This window comes from Terrapene carolina, unplaced genomic scaffold (assembly GCF_002925995.2).
Source record: "Terrapene carolina triunguis isolate 2854851 unplaced genomic scaffold, T_m_triunguis-2.0 Scaffold58, whole genome shotgun sequence".
Lineage (NCBI taxonomy): Eukaryota > Metazoa > Chordata > Testudines > Emydidae > Terrapene > Terrapene triunguis.
Window position 1 is genome coordinate 20,209,032 of NW_020664409.1, and position 23,300 is coordinate 20,232,331.

The 23,300-nt window shown below is 40.4% G+C and overlaps 1 protein-coding gene across 1 annotated transcript in view; it reads left to right on the plus strand.

Moving 5' to 3' along the window:
* The window catches only part of RTTN (rotatin), a 202,486-nt gene that overhangs the window by 58,247 nt on the left and 120,939 nt on the right, over positions 1–23,300 (plus strand). Inside the window, exons 10-15 of the mRNA XM_029914074.1 lie at positions 4,037–4,152; positions 13,586–13,756; positions 15,591–15,803; positions 17,219–17,331; positions 19,485–19,611; positions 22,023–22,148. Coding sequence (XP_029769934.1) covers positions 4,037–4,152; positions 13,586–13,756; positions 15,591–15,803; positions 17,219–17,331; positions 19,485–19,611; positions 22,023–22,148 — 866 coding nt within the window. The remainder of the gene's footprint in view (positions 1–4,036; positions 4,153–13,585; positions 13,757–15,590; positions 15,804–17,218; positions 17,332–19,484; positions 19,612–22,022; positions 22,149–23,300) is intronic.

A 23,300-nucleotide genomic window follows, 5' to 3' on the forward strand; every position in this document is an offset into this window, starting at 1 on the left:
CCCCCCCCCCCCCCCCCCCCCCCCCCGTAGTGAAGACCTGCCCTGAGTCTGAGCTTGAGGAGACATACGGTAGCTTTAATTGACCTTGTGCCCTAAAACTAGAATGTAGCCACAGCAGCACGACTGTGGGAAGGTAAAGTATTTACCTAGTATTTCTGATCTCTGATGGCAATGCTTGATTAGAGCTAGTTTGAGTATGTCTTCGCGAGCTGCGAATCTCACCTCCAGCTTGTAGCATAGACATACCCTAAGTTACTATCCTTTGCCTTAAACGCAAAGAGCAAAATAAGTATTAAAACATTTAAGATATTTACATATTATTAGATTCATTATCAGTTATTTATCATTTGTACAACTTTAAACTGAGCTGTAGATGTACCCTCAGTGAAAGGTTCATTTTGCTTTTAACAGTGGGTAGGAGATATTTTTATTTTAAATTATATAAAATATAAATAGTTCCAGATTGGAAAATTCACTAAGATAAAAGTTAAAGTAATAAATAAATATATGTTGTTATAATCTTGATTTATAAAAAGTCAAAGTAAAAATTCAAAGTTCCACAACTGACCTGAACATATTTCTGGACTCATTTTTCAGCTGCCCCTCCCCCTTTAAAGAGGTGGTCATGGTATGTAGCCCAATCTTGATCAGTTTATTTTAAATAACCAATTTAGCTCTTAGGGCCTTCTCCTAATAATCAGGGGCTGGCAATAGCATAGATGCATTTCTAATACACCAATCACTAGTATTAAGGAGCCACATGCATATAACCAAACTTAGACCGAGCTCTTATCCCTATTTTAAGCCTCTTTGGGGGAGGGGAGTTAATCTCTTTGGCCTTTCTTTGGAAACATTATGGGGTTGTTATGCTACTTTATTTGAGAAAGTCCTATCCGAAGAAATTCTGTTGATATGATTGCCATCAGTGATATCACACAGCAAAGGTCCTCTACTCTGTACCAGTTCTTGAAAGTTTCACACTTAGGGCTATCAGCGGGAGCTTCCACCTTGATTGAAGGTGCTGCTGAAACTGTGAGAAAGTGGGGAAAGAGTTGATATTAAGAAAGCTTGGCTCTTTTCCATTAATGGCATTACGTTTTAAGGTCCTGGTCCTTTATTTGGTATTGGACTGGATGCTAATGTGGAGTATTGTGTGATACTCTCAACATTCTGCTTTGTTTAGCAAGAGGACCACAATATGTTGAATCAGCTGTAGCGTACATGTGGGCTGCATAGTCATCTCAGGTAGAGTACATTGAAATTGTCTAGCTTGGAAGTCACAAAAGTGTGGATCACGGTTAGCTAAGTCTTTATCTGTGAGAGGTGGGTGCAGGCTCCAGCTAGAAAATGCTCTGGCTGCTGTTGCTGTTATCAGTATTCATGAGGTTGTGCTGAACCTTGAGACTTCATTCCACCTTGATGATGGATAATGGAGATGTTGCCTTCGCTAGGTAGTGAAATTGTTGCTTTTGCCGATTCTTAAATGTTTTCTCTTTCCCTTTCCCACACTCTCACTTCAGTTTTACCTGGGTAGTGTGAACTGACTACTTCTTGATCAGAATTCATACACATCTAGACTCCAGATCAAGTATCAAACCTCGGGGTGGGGGACGGGGGGAGCTTACTGTGGAAATGTAGCATTTCACTACTAAATAAACATATGTTTGAAACCATAACTAAGATCAGGAACACTACAGTGACCCTCCTGAGCTATAAATGGGAAACTTTTAAGATTTAGTGTGCGGACCTCAGGTTTTCTTCCAGAAATACCCTAAAAGTACAAACAACTATGTGACAAAGGAGTGGAAGCATAGGGAAGAAAGTGTACCCAGTGAGTCAGCTGCAGGAAGACCTTAAGCATTGAGAATTCCAAACCTAACTTAGCCCTACTAAAGTTTTGCCCATGCTGAGAGTCAGGGCCTAACTTGTCTTGTTGAGAAAACTGCATGATGTTGAGTCCACCACCTATAAATATGCAACAGATAAAGCAGCAGCTGTCACTTTGAAAGCGGCCAGCCTTCCATCTATTCTCCTTTTGTGGCTACTAATGGCTTAGTGGCAACTCTCACGTACAGCACATCTGCAGGCTTGCTATTCCAAGTTTCTTTTGCTCACAGATTCTCAGCTGTAAGAATACATGAAGCCCTACCTCAAGAAGTCACCAATAGGCAATCCACATTACGCAGAATGTAACCTTCTGGTTAATGGGGACCAAGAAAAGGGACTTACAAAATAAAAGAGTAAAAAAGAAGGCCAAAAAAGGAGTGGGAGGGTGGGGGGTTGGGAATGACAAGGCGAAAGACCCCAGGTTGAAGAAGAACAGGAGAGAGAAAATGGACCAAAAAAATAAAGACGTCTGTGACAGTAGTTTGGGATGGTGGGAAAGGGCATAGCAGAATCATCCATCTACCAGCCTTTGACAAAAAGTAGGGAGCTGCTATCCTAGTACATAGACTAGTGTGGAAACATGCATCCTATGTTGAAAACAAAACCACCAAGAATGGGGAGATAACTTTCTCTCCTGCCTATCCAGGTGGTAAGTTTCAGGCAGATTTATCCCTGAGCTAGAAAGATCAATCAAATAACATCGTATCCACAGCAGTGGTAAAATGTGTCTGCAACACTATAAAACGTTATATGTAAACATTCTCATCCTGTCCTTCCTCATATAGCCAACTGACTTTATTTGGCAAAATTCCTATCCATGGTAAATATACATTAGTCTTTTTTTTCCGGGAGTGTCTTCTCTGAGCAACTATTCCCTAGTTGTCATCTTAGCTGCGACTTAACGAGTTCACCCAAGGTTAACAATGCTACATCTGTGTCTTCACTAGGCTTACAAAAATGCTAACAGCAGGCACAATAATACAGTAGAAATGTCATTGGTGGTAGCTTTTCTAGTATAGGCTATACTCATTAAAACAGCCTGGAAAATATATTAAAGTTTAGCAGCTTCAGCACAAAATCTATTTCCCTGCTTTTTATTTACTGTAGTGCTTGATAATAAGAACTAATATCTTCCTTGTTTCTGGAGGGTGAAGGGGAAGAAGCGAAAAATATCCCAGTAGTACTTCCTTATTAAACATGGTGCTGCTGTAACTAGAAGAAGGAATTTATCATTTCAATAAACTGACCATTGTGAATTCAGGGTAATTAAAGAATCCAGGGTGGAATGTGACTTTTTTCTCACAAGAAATGTGACCGGCTGGCTTAAGTAGTCAGAATCATCAACTCGCATAAGCGTGGCCAACCTGAGCTTGAGAAGAGCCAGAATTTACCAATGTACATTGCCAAAGAGCCACTGTAATACATCAGCAGCCCCACATTGCTCTCCCCCTGCCCACCTCTGCTCCCAGCGCCTCCCATCCAGCGGCAGCCCTGCCAATCAGTGCCTCCCCCTCCCATCCTGCACCTCCCAATCAGCTGTTTCATGGCGTGCAGGAGGCTCGGGTGTGGGGGGAGGAGCGAGGGCATGGCAGGCTCAGGGGAGGGGACGGGAAGGGGTGCAGTGGGGGCAGGGCCTGCGGCAGAGCCAGGGATTGAGCAGTGAGCACCTCCTGGAACATTGGAAAGTTGGCGTCTGTAGCTCCAGCCCCGGAGTTGGTGCCTATACAAGGAGCTGCATATTAACTTCTGAAGAGCTGCATGTGGTTCCGGAGCCACAGGTTGGCCGCTCCTGAACTAGTGTATGAAGAGCTGTCTGTAGTACAAAGAATGAAACCATGTTAAGATCTGAACTGTGGGGGCGTGCCTAGTACTCTTGGTGAATAGTGAGCTCTCTAGTGAATTAACTCTCAAAATATTCTTTCCAGAAAACAAAGAAAAAGTAGACGTGATTCAAAGCTATTGCTGGATGTTGCAATGGTGACAATTGATGCTAACTGAGTGTAGCATGAATGCACAAGAAAATTAAATTTACAGATGTTCAGAGTTAAAGTATTCCCTGGCTGAAAAGGGGCTGCCCTACTAACATTAAATCATTTATACGCTGTCTACAATTGAACTGCTGTAACATCTTTCACGTTTTCATTCATAGGCAGTAGTAGAGTGACCATGCAAGTTCTTGAATTACTTGCTGAAGATGTGCTTCTTATTGGTGATGCAGTATCTGAAGATGTTTGGGAGGACCACAGCCTCTTTGGGTTAGAGTTGGTGAGTCTGGAAAGTTTCTTATCTTTAGACTTTGGTTAATGGTATTTAACAGTTTGCCTTTCCTGTAGACATCAGACATTTTCTGGAGGATAGACAATTCTACTGAACTACCCTTTTTTAAACATTTAAACAGTCCAGTAATTACAAAAGGTTGATATTGCTGGCATGTTCTTCTTATTTTAAACTTTGATATGTATACTCCTCGTCTACTAGAAATATTGAAGTCATAAGAGTTTAAGGCCATAAGGGACCACCAGATCATTTAGTTTGACCTCCTATATGTCACAGGCTGCCAGCACATTAAACCCAACAACAGAAATGAGACTGAAGTAAATGAGACCCACAGGGATAGCATAGGAGGGATCACCAGTGCACCAGTGCTAGAGGCCTTGCAATGGTGGGGAAATAATTAAATGAGATATACACAGACAGTCCTGGCAAATGACCCACTCTCTTATGTGCAGAGAAGGCAACAACCCACCAAAGTCCCTGCCAATCTGATCTGGGGGAAAATTTCATCCTGACCCTGTATATGGGCATCAATTAGACCATGAGCATGTGAGCAAGAACCAGCCATCTGAGGAAGAGAATCCTCAGTGCTAACGCACTGAAGTTTCACCTTTTATAAATACTCATAATGAATGTTGACTTACAACAAAGGGTTACTGAATATCTATTGACAGACAAATATATTTAGGGATAGGTTGCAGAAGATATACATGGATAGTAAACAGGAGAAGACGGTCTTGTTTAAGTGGCAAGATTTCATTTCCCTGACTTAGCCTTTAGTAGGGCTAAGATCATTTCCCTGACTCCCTCAAGGAGTTAAAAATGTCGGGTACACTACAGCCTTATTCATCCAAAGGGCTCAGCAGATACTTAGAGCTTTCAGATGAAGGGCTGCTGGTTGACCAGTTGAAAACCCCACACTCCAGGTAAGTGATTCCAGAATTGCATCAGGATTTGCTACCCATATTTGCAGATGTCCCTTGGAAGGTGGAGATGGGGAGGTTCAAGGTTGACCAGACTTTTATAAATAGGGCCCTACCAAATTCATGGCTGTGAAAAACATGTCATGGACTGTAAAATCAGACCTCCTCTGTGAAATCTAGTATATTGGAAGGGAAGAGGCAGGACTGGGGGTGCCCCAGCTAAGGGCTCCTACTGTACCTGGGGCTCCAGCTGCTAGTCCCCTCCGGGATGGGAAGCAACGAGACTTACTCTTCTCCCGCACAGCAGCTCTCAGTGGGAAGATCAGACCCACCTCCACCTCTGGGTACCCCCCTCAGCTGCAGGAAGCTCTGGGGTTGGGCAGCAACCCCGAAGTTTCCTGCAGCTGCAGGAGGTTCCCGGAAGTGGAGGTGGGTCTGCTCCTCCCCCATGCTGATGGGAGCGCCCCAGCTCTGGGCTCCTAGCTGCTAGTCCTGGCCAGACTGGGGAGGGACTTGTTCTTCCCCTGCATGGCCGCTCTTGGGGGGAGATCAGACTCACCTACGCGTACCTCCCCCAGCTGCAGGAAGCTCCGCCCCCAATCACTTCCTGCCCCCATTGCTCTGCAGCTGTAGGGGGAGGGATCACTGTACAGGGAGCTGCACCCTTTCTAGATGCAATTAGCTTGTTTAAATAAAAATATAAAGGAAGGTCAAGAACTTGATAGGATATTTTCATTGACACTTTACAGCAGCAAATAACATTCAGGATTCAACTCACTGATTGATAGATATGGAGACATTGGGCTGGAGGGGAGGGGGGTGTAGTGTAGTGTTCTCAATTGGCAGCCTACCGGAAGACAAGTGAAATTACTTGAAAATGAGTGTTCAAAATAAATCAAAAACCTCTACAATCATTACTGCAGTGGATCCTGTGAAAGAATTTGGAAGCCAAATTCTACGTGCCAATGGTGTATTTTGTACAAGCTGCAGTGTTTCCTTGGATCACACATCTGTGACAATGATTCAGCTCCACTTAGACTCGGAAACCCATAGAAGCAGAAAGAGGACTGCAGATAGCGCATTGCTGGGAAACAAAAAGTTAAAAAAACAAAAGCCAATTTCATCTCTTTTTAAGAAGACGACAGAGAGCTCTGAGATCCATCATTTAGCTAGAATGGAACTTGTGGATGCATTTTCAAGTGCTAATATACCATTGGAAAAACTTGATCACCCAAAGCTGTGTGAATTCACAAAATGCTGGTTGCTTACCAAGTGCGAATAAGCTCCAACAGGACTATCTTGCAAAGGTTTTTGCTACACATTTTGAGGAGATGAAATCTCAAATTAACTCATGCAATTATTTCAGCTGTGTCCACAGATGAGCAAGACAACTACATACTGAATGTTCTATTTTATTTTATTTCTGACAATACCAAAGATGTACAGACAGGAAAGCGAATAGTGCTCGCTGACTGCGTTTACTTGGATGCTGTTGCTATACTACAGTTTCTCAAGTGGTAATTAAAACCATTTCAAAATACGGTGTGGATTTGACAAAATATCTGTTTTCATAAGTGACAATGCAGCTTACATGACATTTTTCAAATCTGTTTTCCAAGGTCTAATGCCAAATGCTGTCCATATTACATGTAACACACATATAATTTCTCTTAGCAGTAAGCTGTGGAGTAGCAAGCTTGGTAAAGATGATAAACTGGTCAGCTACATTAAAAAGATCTTTAAACGCTGCATAAGCTGCAAACTTTGATACAGGCAGCACTTTGCAAACATGACTGAAATCGGGGAACAAAATATTGTACTTCCCCCAGGGCCAGTAATTACTCATTGGAATTCCTGGTTTTTGGCTGCTGTACAATACCATGACGCTCACCTGAAGTACTGCTGAGTTTGTCTCAGAAGAGCTGACACTGACATTGCAAATGCAGGTTTTAACAGAACTTTCAACCCTTCTAAACAATGTTCAGCTGAATGAGCAAGTTCAGTTTGTTGCCAAGAATGTCACAGGACTGATGGACTTAATCACTTGGTTCGAATCTCGGCATGTCACAATCCACCAAGCTTACAACAAGGTAATGGATGTACTATTTTGGGTTGGAAGCACAGTCAAATGAACATCAGTCTGACAATGTTGAATTAAATACCAGTGTTCAGCAGGAGTTCTCTTGCATGACAAAGAAGCTCAGACAATACTACTGCTACAGGGAAGAGTCAAGCAATGTAGCAAAAACGGCTCAAAAGTTTCAACAACCTGCAGCAGGGCTCCTGAAAGCTCTGTGTATTTTTGACACTGCACAAAGGTACTTGTTGATGGTTGATTTAACCTCACTTAATGTAATTCCTGGCTTTGACAAGAATTGTAGGTTGGAGATTCCTGTTTATAAAAATATCACAAAAGAAGCGGATTGTAGTTTGCCTGTGTTACAATTTTGGAACTCTGTTGAAGGCAGAATTGCCCACCTCTCAAGACTAGCTCGGTATTGTCAGACAGTTCCAATGAACTTCATGGATGCAGAGAGAGCTGTGTCTAAACACGGACAGGTGTTTTCAGTGCAGAGACGGAATGAAGAAAGACAATCGCTGGATGCTCCATTCTGACATTCAATTAATGATATTTGAAACCAGAACTTTTTTTTTTTTGCTTGCTTTTGTTAACTTAAGGCAGTGGCTCTCAAGTTTGAAGCTACCAATGGAGATCACTACCCTACAAAACCGCCTCACATGCCCATATCTTCCAATCAGGCAGTGTTATTTGCTGCTGTAAAGTGTCAATCAATAAAACCTGTCAAGTGCACATGACCTTGCTTTATTTTATTGAAATAAGCTGCTAATTGCATCTGGAAGTTTACATCTCCCTGTACGGTGACCCCTCCTCCCATGGCTGCGGAGCGATGGGGCAAGAAGCAAATAGGTGTGTGTGTGTGTGTGTGGAGCTTTTTGCAATGGCTGTGCAGGGGAAGAGGAAGTCCTGTCCTTCCCCAGCCTGGCTGGAACTAGCAGTTAGGAGCCCCTGACTGGGGCTCCCCCAGCAGCACGAGGGAGATCAGACTCACCTCTGGGAACCTCCCCTCGGCTTCGGGAAGCTCCACGGTTGCTGCAGCACAGAAGTGAGGGTGTACCAGCCTCACTTCTGCACTGCCTCTGGAGGTGGGTCCGATCTCCCCCCAAGAGCGGCTGTGCAGGGGAAAGCAAATCCTGGCCCTCCCCACTCCGGCAGGGACTAGCAGCTAAGAGCCCCCTGCTGGTGCATTCCCAGCAGCATGGGGGAGATTGGACCTACCTCCACCTTTGGGAGCCTTCTCTGGCTACAGGAAGCTCCACGGCTGCTACCTTCAGAGCACAGCTCTGAAAGCAGCGCAGAAGTGAGGGTGGCAATCCCGTGATCCCTCCTCCCCCCACAACCCCTTTTTTGGTCAGGAGCCCCACAGTTACAATACCATGACATTTCAGATGTAAACATCTGAAAACATGAAATAGACTAATTTTCAGATCCTGTGGCCATGAAATTTACCAGAACAGACTGTGAGTTTGGTAGGGTCTATTTATAAAGGTTATACTTGGTGTTCTTGGTCATAGAATGTGTCAAATAATATACCTACAGATCAGATGTGACAATCCCCAAGGGAAACATAATTCATTTAACCTGGAGTATGGCAGGGTGCTGCTAGAGAGGCCTTAATCCAGGGATGGGCAAACTTTTTGGCCTGAGGGCCACATCTGGATATAGAAATTGTATGGGAGGCCATGAATGCTTATGAAATTGTGTGGCAGGCTCTGGGGTGAGGCTGGGGATGAGGGATTAGGGGTGCTCCAGGCTGGGACCGAGGGGTTCGGAGGGCAGGAGGGGGATCGGGCTGGGGAAGGGGGCTGGGGCACAGGAGGGGTTGAGGGCTCCGGCTGGGGGTGCAGGCTCTGAGGTGGGGATGAGGGGTTTGGGGTGCAGGAGGGTGCTCCGGGCTAGGATTGAGGGGCTCAGAGGGTGGGAGGGGGATCGGGGCTGGGGGCATGGGGGACAGGGGCGGGGGGTGAGACATGGAGGCTCCAGGTGGCGCTTACCTCAAGCAGCTCCTGGAAGCAGTGGCATGTCCCACCTCTGGCTCCTACGCGGAGGCGCAGCCAAGCAGCTCTTTGTGCTGCCCCTGCAGCTCTCGGAAGCAGCAGCAGTAGCATGCCCCCCTCTGGCTCCTATGCGGAGGCATGGTGCCAGTCTGGCAGCTCTGTGTACTGCCCTGTCCACAGGCGCTGCCCCTACAGCTCCCATTGGCTGCAGTTCCCGGCCAATGGGAGCTATGGGGGAGGGTGGTGGTGCTTGGGATGGGGGCAGCGTCCAGATCCCCTGGCTGCCCCTACGCATAGGAGCTGGCAGGGGGACATGCTGCTGTTTCTGGGAGTGGTGTGGAAAGCCCCCGACCCTGCTCCCCAACGGGAGCTTGAGGGCCGGATTAAAAGTTCTGACAGGCCAGACATGGCCTGTGGGCCATAGTTTGCCATCACCTGCCTTAATCAGCTCCTGCCACTCCAGCCCCAATCAGGGGGATTGGATTGGGGCTGGGTAGCTAGCCTGATGCTTGCCTGGTAACTGATCACACCTGCCAGACTTGTTACCAGGAGCTATAAGACTGGGAGGAAGTGAGACCAAGGAGGTGGGGCGGAGACCGGGATGGGGAAGGGGAAGGGGAAGGGGAAGTCAAGACTAGATTCAGAGGGAGGTGGGAGTCGGGAGTCTCCTAGTCTGTTTCTGGCCAGGCCTGTGGTAGGCCAAGCTATTGTAAAAAGCCTGAATATAGTTGGAAACAGGTGGTGGGGACTTGGTCACAAATAATGAGCATGGGTGTTGCACCAGCCTGAAGTGTCCCTGAGTCTCTGAGAAGAGGGAGAGAAGTGCCACACCGGAGGGGCAAGGCATGTGCCCCATTAAATGGAGTTTAATCAGAATTTGATTAAACAAAAGTGTGGTGTGTGGTTTTATAAATATATAATTCACCACATTTGTTAATCATAAAACACACAGTTGAAAAGTATTTTTTTCAGTGACAAACATTTCTGCAGTGTTCAGAAACATTTCTGCAGTGTTCATAAACATTTTTTTGATTTGCTGAAATATTTATACCCCTCCATGCATGGCAACATGGTGGATCACAGTGAGCTGTTGACCCTTACCCAAAATGTTTTACTGTCTAATAGAAAACATAGATGTTTCAACTAGGAAAATTTTTACTATGATTGCTGTGATTATCAGACTGATCAATTAAATGAAGTAGTTTCAGGAGTTAATTGTTACATAATTTTAACTGCTGTCCTTTTAAAATATAACAAATTGATTTTGTTACTTTAAAGGTTAAAGCATTTATTTAAGATCTGGTAAATGCCAGTAATTTTGCTTGTAATGTTTAAATACATCAAGATGTTTTGTTGAACTATATAGGAAAGTGTAAAGATCCTTCTAGAAGAGGCATGGCTTCGTCTGGTGTATGCAAACTGCCATATAGGTGAATGAAATAGAACTAAATTTAAATGTCTAAAACCATACTAAGCAATATGTAGTCATTTAATAGCCTAGAGTAAGGTGCATTAATAATGTTTACATGCTGGAAACGTGCATGTTGTCATTTTATATAAAATTGACTACGACTTGTATATCCTTTTGCTGCAGAGTTGTTTTCCAAAGTCTAAACTTCCTTCTTTTTAAAATTTGTAGTTTTTATAATTGCAAAGAGAACTGTCCAAATGTGACCCCAGGGCAATATTTTTCCTGAATAGGTTGACAGTGTGAAGTAACAGCTCTGAGATGTGTGAACTAGCTTACTCACCCCTGAGTTCATTCTGAAAGCTAATGATGTTGAAATTGTTAACTATTTAAATGCTGATTATCTAGATATTTCTATTAATATTATGTGCTTGTCCCACAATCCCAAATGCCCTTGGATATTAAAACTCCCAGCTGTTTGCTAATGGGATGATGAATCATCCATCTTTCTCTGACCACTTTTATAATATAATTTATGACAAAAATCTGCAGCACACGAAAAACTTGCAGCAGAATAAAATTTAAAATTAACATCCGAATATGTAATACTGTACTGATTGTTATTTTCATATCTGACCTGGTAACACCTTATTTTTTTAAAATTTACTCAAAGTTGATTTAATCAGTGGACACTCAAAATATTGCAGAAATCAGGGCCTTGTCATAGAGTTTGAATTTAGTTTTCAATTGAGTGCACAGAGCTTTGCCTTTAACTGTAAAAATGTCAACAGTTGTGAAATGTTGCTATTGTAGCATTCACCTCTTAATAATTTTACAAAATTTAAAACATCTGACACTAAGTGATGGTAACATGGCTGTAAATAATTATTTACAGGATCAAGTCAGTGAATGGCAGATTTCCCATCGCTTTAACCTCCTGGAAGCTAATGTTTTCAGTCTTTCAAGCACTGTTATAATTGAGCAATATTAAGTATATTCTGAAATTTCCTTATTGGAGTATTTCATATCCAACTAGTTTTAATCCTTTGACTAGATATTATTTGATTTGGATGAATTTGCTCATGTGAGAGAGACAGATAATACAGTGTGAACAAATATTTCTTTACACACGTCCGCCAGAGCACTTCTGTTCTGAACTGCCAGCATCAAGTCCTGAATCTTTGCTGACTAAAAAGAGCCAGGCATGTTAAATTTCATGTTGGAGTTTTGATTTGGTTTAAGTTCCAGTAGGGGTTTCCTAATTAGGAAATATGAAACTGAGCCTGCGGAATAGGGGAAGAAAAAGATTTGTGGTGGGGGAACTGTCTCATTCCTATCGTAGTTGGACCTGAGAAGATGATTTTGGGAGACCAACTGTTTAGCTTGCTTCTCTATTTTAGTGCTACATCAAATGAAACATCTTTGTCTTTTACCAGGTTTTATTTTTTTTTAATGGTGTATGCTAAATAAATCTATTAGGCTTCGCTTCTTGAAGAGTAAATGGTGATTTGAAGTCTTTTATAAATCAAGTTTTGAGGACTTCAGTAACTCAACCAGAGGTTATGGGCCTACTAGAGGATTGGATGGTGAGGTTCTGTGGCCTGCAATGTACAGGATGTCAGGCTAGGTGAATTATGATGGTCCCTTCTGGCCTTACAAGTGTATGGGTCTATAAGAGTCTTTGTTTTGGATTAGTTCTGGGGGAGTGTCTCTTATGACCCAGAAATGCTTATAAGTTTCCTGGGCACTTGGTCTTTTGTATTTTCCTTGTTTTAGTCACAGCTTGACAGCTCTGCGAAAAGGGATCCTATTTTTTTTTTTTTTTATTATTTCAGATTCTCTAGAGGAGAAAATTAATTTCGGTAATCCCTTCAGGAACTAGTAGGGGATGCTTCAGTGCTTACTTTTGTCCTCTACCCATGTTTCTGTTCTCTCAGTCTTTTATTGTTGTGTTTCTGTTCTCATTGGTGTTGGGAATGCTTCCCAATTTTTTGTGATGTGGATTTAATTAGTGTGCTGTTTTCCTCTTCCAAGTCAGTAATGTGAATCTAATTTATTGGGAAATAGGGGGCCTGATACTATGAATTGTCATAGGCTCAACTATTTGTATCACTAGCAGGGATGTGACTGTTTTTTAGGAGTAATAATGCTTGATTCTACCACTGAGTTAAAATATTCGTCTCATGTTCCTAAACCAGGAAGTCAAGCTACTGTATTAGTGAGCCAAGGAGAAATAAATTTTCTGTATTTTTTCAGATGAGTATGAATCCTTTTCATATGGCTATATAACAACTCTGGACAGTGTTTACTTTGGACGAATTATTGTTCGGTTCAATTATATAGCTAGGTATCAGATACTGTTCCCACCTTCCAGATTCTAGCAAACCAAGCTTTACTAACGGTTCACAATTAAATCCATTCCTCTCTCTCTCAACATCCAAAGAGCTGATTTCATCTGGTAGTGATCTCCATTCCTCTTCTGCGCTAGACTTCTAAGCAGTTCTAGAAATCTCTTATTGTTTCCTGGTAGGGTTAGTAGACATAACAGAAACTTTTGATGTTTCTTAAGACTCCCTTTTTGACTTACTAGGATAAAGCAGACATTCACAGATTTAAATTAGATCCTAATGTTTCTAGTATTGAAACAGACTTCAAAATGTGTTTATGCAAATATTACAGAGTGATAGAAGATCAAAACAGGATGGGGGAAATACTAATTCGATTATTTTTCTTAAAAATAAAATAAAACACCTCAAATCCCCAAACTAGTGTTCAGAATCTCTAAGAAATGTTCTAGAAGTTTTCAGCACATTTCTGTTTAAATGCCAAAATACAGTTCAACTTGTTGTGTTATATTTCTGAATAATAATAGAATGTTGACACTTTGCTTAGTTGTAGTACTTATATAAATATTTCACTTTTGTTCTTGTAAAGGTACTGCTATAATAGAGAATGATTGGTGATGATTCTTTTTGTTGATAGGAATTTATATTGTATCTTTTGTTCTCACTTGCAGAAAGATAAGCTGCTTACGGTCCTGGGTTCACTTGGAGAAACCATATCCTACCACAAAAGTAACATCAGCTCAGAGCAGCCTGAGCTGATGTTAGTGCACCACAGAATGGCATTTATTAGCATTTCACTTTTCACCGTGCGACTATTGCAAACACTTCTCCCTGTAGAAAAGGTGAGGGGGAAACAAAGTTAGTAAAGAACTGATTATTGTTAATGTTTTTATTGATTTTTAAAAAGTAGCCTTGTTTTGTCTTTGTATACTAGGAGAGTACAAAGAGGTACTTTTCTAAGATGTTTGGTGGTTGGTGCTGGTAACACAGCTTGTTGGCAGGAAAGGGAACCTGGTGGATTGCTGAGGTGGTATGATCATGGAATAGAATACCCACCTCCACCACCTGCTCAGTTTTTAAGCTTGCAAGGGCCTTTGGCAAAGGTCTTTTGTAGTTTTAAATTTCTGCTAAGGATAGATTTTTTTTGGTGAACTTTTTCCACATGTTTTTTGGATAGAACCCAACATTATTTCTTTCTCTCAGCTCCTGGAATGAGAACACAAGTGTGGGTGAGTGTTTTGGAGAGCTAGGAAGAGTCATGAAGTGTCACATTTCACCTTAAGTCATGATATAGTTTCATGAGCAGTATGTTCATTCATGTCTAAGATGAGCAGTAGAGGTCCTGCTCTGGGTCACGGTGAGCAGGAGCAAGTGGCTTGGGGCAAGAAGACTCTCTGTTGGCAGTTGGCCATTGGAATGTAGGGTGGAGCAGCATTATCACACAAATAGTACTTACTCTTGAAGATTCTTTAATTCCTCGTGACTGCCACTAGCACTGTGCTACTTATACAAAAGCATAATTTTATCACTGCCGTGTTTTTCAAGCTATTCCAAGAGTTGTGTGGTTTGCGAGGCTATGCTGCCCTCTGCTTGTTAGTAGCAAATTGAACACTTCAGATAGAATTATTTTTGCTTCACTTGCTGTATATATTAAGACACTTGAACTTTTGCTAATGCCTGGACCGTTATATGCCATGATAATACTTTATATTTTGCAGTAACCTTAAACTTTTACTGTTTGCAAAGAATAATTACATCATGATAAACAGCCCTGCAATTATCTATAAATTGTAGATAGTATAACAAATTGGAACTCTATTTAGGAATGGAGTCTTTAGAAACCCTGGTAAGTTTTTGGTTTATATTTAATGACTTGTTTCTATTTAAACAATTTTTCACTGCTTTGCTCTGCAGTGTAACTTTTTGGTTTTTTTTTCAGAAGTTTTGCAACTTAACATTCATTGTCTAGGAGGATCATTTAACTGATACAAATATGATTTACCATGAATTATATTGTACTATTTAAAGTATATGCCTTCTCTCTAGTCCCTAAAAATTGTACATATATATCAGTTTTTGTATAAACACTATTTTCATTACTATCATTTTGTGTCCAGCAAATGGTTTTTTGTTTGTTTATTTTTTATCTTGTGTATTGACAGGAGTTGAGCAATGTAGCTTTCAGACTCTGAATTACTAATTTCAGCAGAGTTACCACTTATTGCAATCAGAGCAAGTTCTCATCTGGTAATATGTTGCAACATCATGCAATTGTAAAGCTGCAAGTATTTTAGGGATTATAAAGATACCTGTAATGATAACATTATAAAGGGCAAGAGGCTACAGAAATAACTGAGTCTGTGCTACAATCTGGTGGTTACTAATTAGACAAAATTTAACAAATTAGTGGAGGATCCAATCCCACGGCTGGACTAAACATATGTATATTACTTCAGCACTGACTTACACCTATAGGTTCCCCTCAATTTTTCCTAAAAGGTCTCCATCTGCTCAAACTTGTATAATTTGGAAGTCACTTTTCAGATCTTCTATTTTTTTTTTAAATACTAAATAGCAGCATTGAGAATTGCACTTGTTAAATAATTCAAAAGTTGAATTTAATAGCTAATGTTTATACTAATTTTTCCCTTTTTTTCCTGCTCCACTTTTCTCAAGGCCAGCAAAGTGTTACCAGAGAGCTTGGTGACTGTTTTATTTCTTCTTTCCTTGGACATGCCATTCTCCTTGGAATATCCAAGTATTCATGAGTCTGTGGCAGCCTATTTGGAGCAGATGAATTCTGAGAACTACAGTATTTATAAACAAGCTGCAGAGGCTGTTCATTCAATTGACTGCACCTGTAACTTTATGATGGATGTCCATAAGGAGGTATTGAATTCTGGTATACAAACTATACTGAAAAGCCTTTTGAAAATTAAAAACAAACAAAAAACTAGAGACCAAAATATTTAGGTGTGAGAATATTCCTTGTTCTGTGTTGATATGTGTACTTGTCTGACATGAGGGTAACAATCAGTTTCACTTAATATCAACCAGAAAGTTGAGAAAATCTGGCAAATGCAGGACGAAAAATTAAGGGGGTATTGCTGTGTGAATTTATAACCAGAAAGGTATGAAAGTAAGAGTAGTATATTTTAAAGGAAAAAATGCTGTAAAGTAATTGTGCACTATTTGAAATAACTTAGAACATTTTATATTCCAAGCAGTCCAAATAAGATGGCACTAACAACTAGGTAAAGACCTTTCGACGCTGATTATGCTGCTAATTTTGAGAGAGATATTGTTGTCTTCATGTGTTTTATGGACATTTACTCCATTAGGTACTCTATTCCTTGTCTTCTTGTTAAGGATATAAATGTGTTTTATAGTGTTAAATGATTCCAGTGTGGTACTAACATGTCCTCTTCCAGGACCCAGTATAAAGTTGTTTCTATTTGTACAGACTACTACATTCCTTGTTCCATTAATAAAGCCAATAGAGAGAAGTTCCATCAGGCACAGTACCAAAGAAGTCTAATGTTATTTGTGGACAGAAGTATCATCATGTAGTTAGAATGCTGAGTTCATTCATCAGTTACATACACAGATTCAGAAACTGAATTTATGTCCTTGTACTTAACATTCAACTTAACTAGCTCTTAAAATTAAAGTTTAAATGATTCATATTTAATACCTAACTCTAAAGGGTTAGCCTTAACAAATGTACAAAAATATAATTTTATGTTTTGATGAGATTAATAAAGTTAGTTCTAGTACAGATAATCTGGATTAACAGTGTAATACTTTATAGACCCCAGTTAAGAAAACACATATTGATCTTTACTGTAGTCTTGAAGGGCATATTTCATTATTAAAATAGCTTAAATATTAAGGGCTCAGGAATATTTTGAGATGCTCTGATGTGTTATGGTCCTAATGCTGCAAAATGCTGGGCACCCGCTTTTCATATTGAAGTTAATGGGAACTGAGGAAGTTTTAGCACCTGCGAGGTATTTAGCAGCCCACAAGATCAAACCCTAAATATGGGCATTTGTACTCGCTAACATGGACAATTGATCACATTGTTGTAATTTATTTTAAAAGTATTTAATAGTAACTGTAACTTGTTATCCTGGTTAACCACATGGAATGGTGTTATTTTCATTGCAGAGAGAGACTGAGCCTGGCAAGATGTAATTAGTGGATACCACAAAATTTTCTAGTACTCAGAATGTATAGAAGTAGCTTATTTTTTAAATTAACATTAATAATTGCCTTTTTTTAATTTATTTTTTATTTTTTAGGGAGAAAAAAATTTCTTTGAACTAGTGGAATTGGCAGATCAGGCCCTAAATAGCCTTCCTTATCATCAGCACTTTCCCGTGCTTCAGGAAATCATCCACATTTGCTTGACTATGTAAATAAATTATTATTTTAAATTATTACTGTTTGAGGAAGTACACTGTTTTCTTTGTATAGAAGAACTGTGTCCCATATGTTGCAGGTAAAGTGTGGGATCTTTACTCGTTCTAGATTATGGTCTTGTTCCCATCATTAATTTATCCAGCCGTATCGTAAAAGAAAAGAGCTGTGCAAAGTTTTGTCACTAAATTAATTACAAAAAGGGGTAGAGCATTTGGATTTTTTTTTAAAAAGGCATCTCAAATGTATTTGAAAGTCGAAGCCACCATTTTAACTCTGACATTACTTGAAAACAGATTAGAAAGTAACTTTAAGGAGACTTGTTTAAGGACAACCTGGCATAATTTTGCATTTGAAGCTTAAATGTGATAATGAGGAATTTGGGGAGTAGCCCTTAAAACTTTTCTGGTAAACTTTCTCTCTCCTGGGTTGTTGTCCCTCCTTCCCCTTTTGACTGACTTCTGCTCTGATCCCCATTTTGGATATTTTCCAGAGATGATTTTAAAAAAAATTTTTTTACTACAGTTGTTCTGCTAGCATAATTTTAGAGGAAACTCTTTCTTGTGTTGTAAATTCCAATGGGAGCTTATTTACCAAATATCTTTTTTTAAACGTACAATAGGTAAATATTTCTGCTAGTCTGTGCTTCCTGAAAAGGAGATCCTGCATTGTAGTCTTGGTATGAAATTCAAATCTCAGGTGGCTAATTATACTTCAAAATTCTTTTCACGGCTAGCTGGTATCAAAGACCGGGGGATGCTGTGCCTCGTGTGGTCCCACCCACGCTCTGCCCCCAGACCACCTCCTGCTTCCTGTTGGGGCTCTGCAGCTCTCCCCCATGGGCGGAGCCCCGGGCTGGGGCGGGTGCCGGCCAGGGAACCTGGGCAACGGGAGCTGGTGCTTGCACTGCCAGTCCGCCCAGTGTTTGGGGCGGGATGGCACGCCACGCCACACCACCTGGCACTCTGGGGCTGGGTGGGGGAGCCACGCTGCCCACTCAGTGTACTGGTGCAGGGTGCTGTGCCTCCCTCCCAGCGCTCTGGGGCTTGTGGGGGGGAGTGCCGCCCAGCGCTCCGGGACTTGGGGGGGGGGGGGGAGAGGTGTGTGCTGCCCACCCGCCCAGTGCTCCGGGTCTTGAGGAGGGGGTCTCTGGTCACCCGACTAGCGCTCCGGGGCTTGTGGGGGGACATGCAACCCACCCGGGGCTTGGAGGGGTGCCACCCACCTGGGGCTTGGGGCACTCAGGTGGTCCGGGGCTGGGGGCGGGGTTCCGGTGGGAGGTAGCAGGGTGGGATGGGTGGGACCTTGAGCAGAAGGGGTGGGCCAGGCTGGGGACTAGCCTCCCCGAGCCCAGGATTCACCCTCTGCCCATGACTCTTTTCATTTTAACATACGTAGTTTCTTTGGAAAACTGTGGTTTCTGACAATTGTGAGCAAGTTATGAAGGCAGGAAACAACGAATTTCATAGTCTGAAGAGACATTTCTCTTCATGCTGCCTGTCAGAAAATATGAATTCCACTCCTATATTTTCTGCTGCTAATTAGGTTTATATCTGATAAATGTTTATTACTGCTAGAGGATTTGCCACTACCTATTAGTGCTAAGGAATCACTTTAAAAAGTTGTGCTCCTTTTTTCAGTATCCATTGCAATCTTGATCAACTTTGCGGTTTTAGTTATGTTGGCTCACTTATATGTACGTTGTTTTGATCATGTGCCAGATTTATACAACTTAAACATGATAACTAAAATGTGAACAATATCACAATATTTTTACATTTTTCAAATTCCCCAATCAGGATTACTAGTCTGGTCATCTATGGTGCCACATTATATCAAGGTAAACTTAAATGAAATGTGCACAAATGTGAATATAAGTATAATAAGTTGCAGTTTTACAATGTTGGAGGAACATTCAAAATGACTTCTGAACTCTTTGTATATTGAGTCATTTCTTCTTCAGGATGATGACCATCTGTACTTCAGAAGGAATGTTGCCTGTGTGCCCTGCAGTACGCTGGATATCATGATAAATTTTGCAGAAGTCCTCCATGTCTTACTCTGTAAAACAAGCATGTTTATCAATATGGTACAACAAACCGTATAGCAGCTAATTTATCTTGGGTATTTAACTGTTTCCACTTGTAGCTGGAAGTCTGCCCAGGCTAACCCATTGCTGCAGGCAGAGAGTCAGAAGGTGCTTCTCCATCTGTTGTCCCATCCTCTGCTGAATATAAAAACTGAAGCTTACCATTGCTGTCTGGAAATTGTTAAGGTTAGAGCTACATATGGGTTTTGTAATGTTTTCTTTGAAGAAAATGTGGATTTTTTTTTTTGTCATTTATCAGTGGTTTTACAGTTTAGTCTGTTTCCAGTCTGCTATATATTGGTCTGGATTTGAAGATTGATGTTTTATTTGTAAAAGAGTGACGTTTAACTGGTTCAGCTATAGATCATATTACATATAGTGGCAGGGGTTCATAGAGTCTGGGATTCATATTGTTTGAAAAATCAAAATAATGTGTTTAGCTTTTTTTCCAAAAACCCTCTCAATAGCCTGCATCTCATTAATTTTACCTCCCTTATAACAGATTAAAAAGTGATATTTAAATTAATTTTAGATCACAAATGAGTTATGCAGTCTAATTAGCTTGGACACTGAAGCTAGACTTGGTAGGTTCACTTTTGTTTCTGATCATTTTCACTTCTTGGTCCTTGTGCATTAGTGCAATGTCATTTGAGTTGACAGCTCTTCTAGGAAAGGTTTATTTATATAAAAAGTTTACTGAAAGTATTAATAAAGACGCAAACATATTTTGTGAATCTATATTCAAGTAATTGATGAAGGATCTCTTTAGACTAATAGACGACCTGAAAAAACAACAAAAAATCGTTTGTGTTCTTTCTTCTTTATGACTTAAACACCCTGTTTAAAGTGTTTAATTTAAGACAAGTCAACCTTTTTGTTTACATGTATGTACCTAATTTTGACTTTAAAAATATCAGGAATATTAAATCTTATCTCTTCATTTTTCTGTGGATATGTTTTATGGATGACTCATACATGTGGCTTGATAAGGAGTTTCTCGTCCTTTAGTCAAAGGGATAGAGTTGCGAGTTCTGTAAAACGTAGCTGTATTCTGAAAAGTGACTAAGTAGAAATGGCAACTTCTTACTTAAAAGCTTACTTCCTGCTTGTATTCAGAGTTGTATTTGTTCACTTTAGTGACAAATATATTTTTACTGCTTTTTACAATTCTGTCTAAATGTTAACTCTTCCAAAACAACACAACAGGCAGAGAGAATTATGGATTTGTTTTCTCTATGAACAAAACTGTTTACTAAGTTTCAATCATTTATATTTGTGCAATCCAACTGAAGGCATTGGTTGTACATGTGTGTCACTGAGTGGTTCATTTAACTGCGTTGAGTTTCACAGACAGAAGTTAAAAATCAAACATCATTGTACTTGTAAACAGATGGAAATCCTTTAAACTCAAACAAAAAACCCCTCAGTTCCTGCCCCAGAGAGATCTCTTTGTCTTCCGTTTGCACAGTGCGTCGCACACTGTGGTCCTTGTCTGTGACTTAGGTACCTAGGCATTCCCACAATACAAATAATATTCAAACTACTATTTTTAATCACTTTTCACACTCCAAAACCTGTCCCAAATGTTTGCATTAAATATATATTCACAAAAAACAAAAGTTTAAGGAGTTTGAATAAAATCAGGTAACTTCTCAATTGTTTTTTATTTTCACTTTCATAGTATCTGTGATGTCATAATCCTACTAATTCTCCACTTATCCATCATCTAGGGTAGTCAAAAACTAATTTTTGATGTGAACAACAAAAGGACAAAAACTTTTCTCCAGGTCATGATACATATTTTAAAGAGTAGTATTCTATCTTTTCCTTTGTAGGGCACCTTTAAGGAATTTTGGTGAAATTCTGTTCCCATTGTAGTTGATGGTAGTACTCCATTGACTTCAGAAGAGCCAGAATTTCTTCCTTGGTCTCTCTCTCTCTCTCTCCCCTCCCTCCCACCATGTTTTCTAATACATGGATTATATTTGTCTAATTTAGCTTCTGCAGAGTTTGGGAAAATATATGCATACTGGATGAGATGCATATTGTATATTTAGTTTCTGATTCTTTTTACTAAATCTTCTTTTAGTAAACCCCCCTCTGGTTTTATATTTAGGAATTTCACATGGACCATTCCAGAAAGTTGAAATGACATTCAACCTTTAAAAAGAGTTCATGAAGGATCAGTGTCTACAGCCTACTTTACTTGGGATTCTCAGTCATGAGGCAAAGGTGTCTACTTCCGTAGCGCTCCGCTTTCAGGACTGTTGTCCTCTGAAATGCTCAGGAAATGCCCAATTAACCTCAAATGAGAATTGAGTTACCAAGTTGTCACAGCAGGAAAGTGGGAAAGCAACAACCTGTAAAGAATAAAATATTTGTATTGTCATATAAATTTATGAAGCAACAGTAGCACCAACACTTATTCTGTAGCTCCTGCATGCTTAAACTTTGCGTGGTAATTGGGGCCATTTTAGCATAGTATGCTCAGGTCCTTATCCCTGAAACACGCAAAGTGAGAAATAGCATCTGCAAGATAAGGTATAGAAATGGGAACTTACTTGAATTTTGAAATTAACCATTTACTTTTTTTCTAGGAATGTTTGGGTATCCATAATGTCACAAAACCTGTGTCTTCAATTTGTCATGGAGTTCACTTTCTTCTTCATCCAAAAGTTTTATATGAAGTCTCTACATTTGGCCTCCAGGAGTCCAAAAATGAGGTACAATATTTAAAATAATCTTATGGGTTGACATTTATGCATGAAGAAATGGTCCATCTCAATATCGTTAATGGAGTTTTCAGTCTTGGGAGATGGAAAGATAATTTTAACTTCTCTTCAGGAATTGTAACAAAAGAGTTAAAAGTACTTTTTACTGAGAACGCAATAATAAACCGAGAAATAAAGTTAATAATTACACTGCTTAGTTTCTTGCATACTGAAAAGCTGTATATACAGAGAAGCTGTGCAAAGGAATCTTTCCTGTACATGTATTAAAATACAGATGAAATTAATCTGGTTTATATCACTAGATAAAAATCTTCTCTAATGCATTGATTTTATTGGGAAGATACAGTAAAGAGGAATATGTTTTGTTTTGTTTTTAATCTTATTATCCTGACTAACAAAATATCAATTTGCAAAATAATACTCTAAGTACTAGTATAACAAAGTCTTTGAAGTGTCTATAAAGTTTAGTAAAGTGATAAATGGATATCCTCTGAGGAATAAAGACAATATTTTTAAAAATTTTGGGTACCTTTTGAATTTGCATTAATAGCAAATAATCTTAGGTCCTGATTCATCAAACACTCTTAAGTTTGCTTAAATTTAAGCATGTGAATAGTTCTGTTAAAAGAAAAGGAACTACCCATGTGCTTATTGCAGGGGTAGGCAACCTTTCAGAAGTGGTGTGCCGAGTCTTCATTTATTCACTTTAATTTAAGGTTTTGTGTGCCAGTAATACATTGTAACGTTTTTTAGAAGGTCTCTCTCTATAAGTCTATATTATATAACTAAACTATTGTTGTATGTAAAGTAAACAAGGTTTTCAAAATGTTTAAGAAGCTTCATTTAAAATTAAATTAAAATGCTGATCTTACGCCGCCAGCCTGCTCAGCCCGCTGCCAGCCTGGGGTTCTGTTCACCTAGGCCGGCAGCGGGGTTAGCAGGGCCTGCGGCCGGGACGCCAGCTGGCAAGGGGCCGGCAGCTGGGACCCCAGACCTGGGGAAGGTTCAGGGGTCAGGGAAGAGGGCTGGGTGTGTGTGGGGAGTGCAGGGCAGAAGGCTGGGTGTGTGTGGGGGTTCAGGGGTCAGGGCAGAGGGATGGGGGCTGTGGAGGTGCAGGGCAGAAGGCTGGGTGTGTGGGGGGGG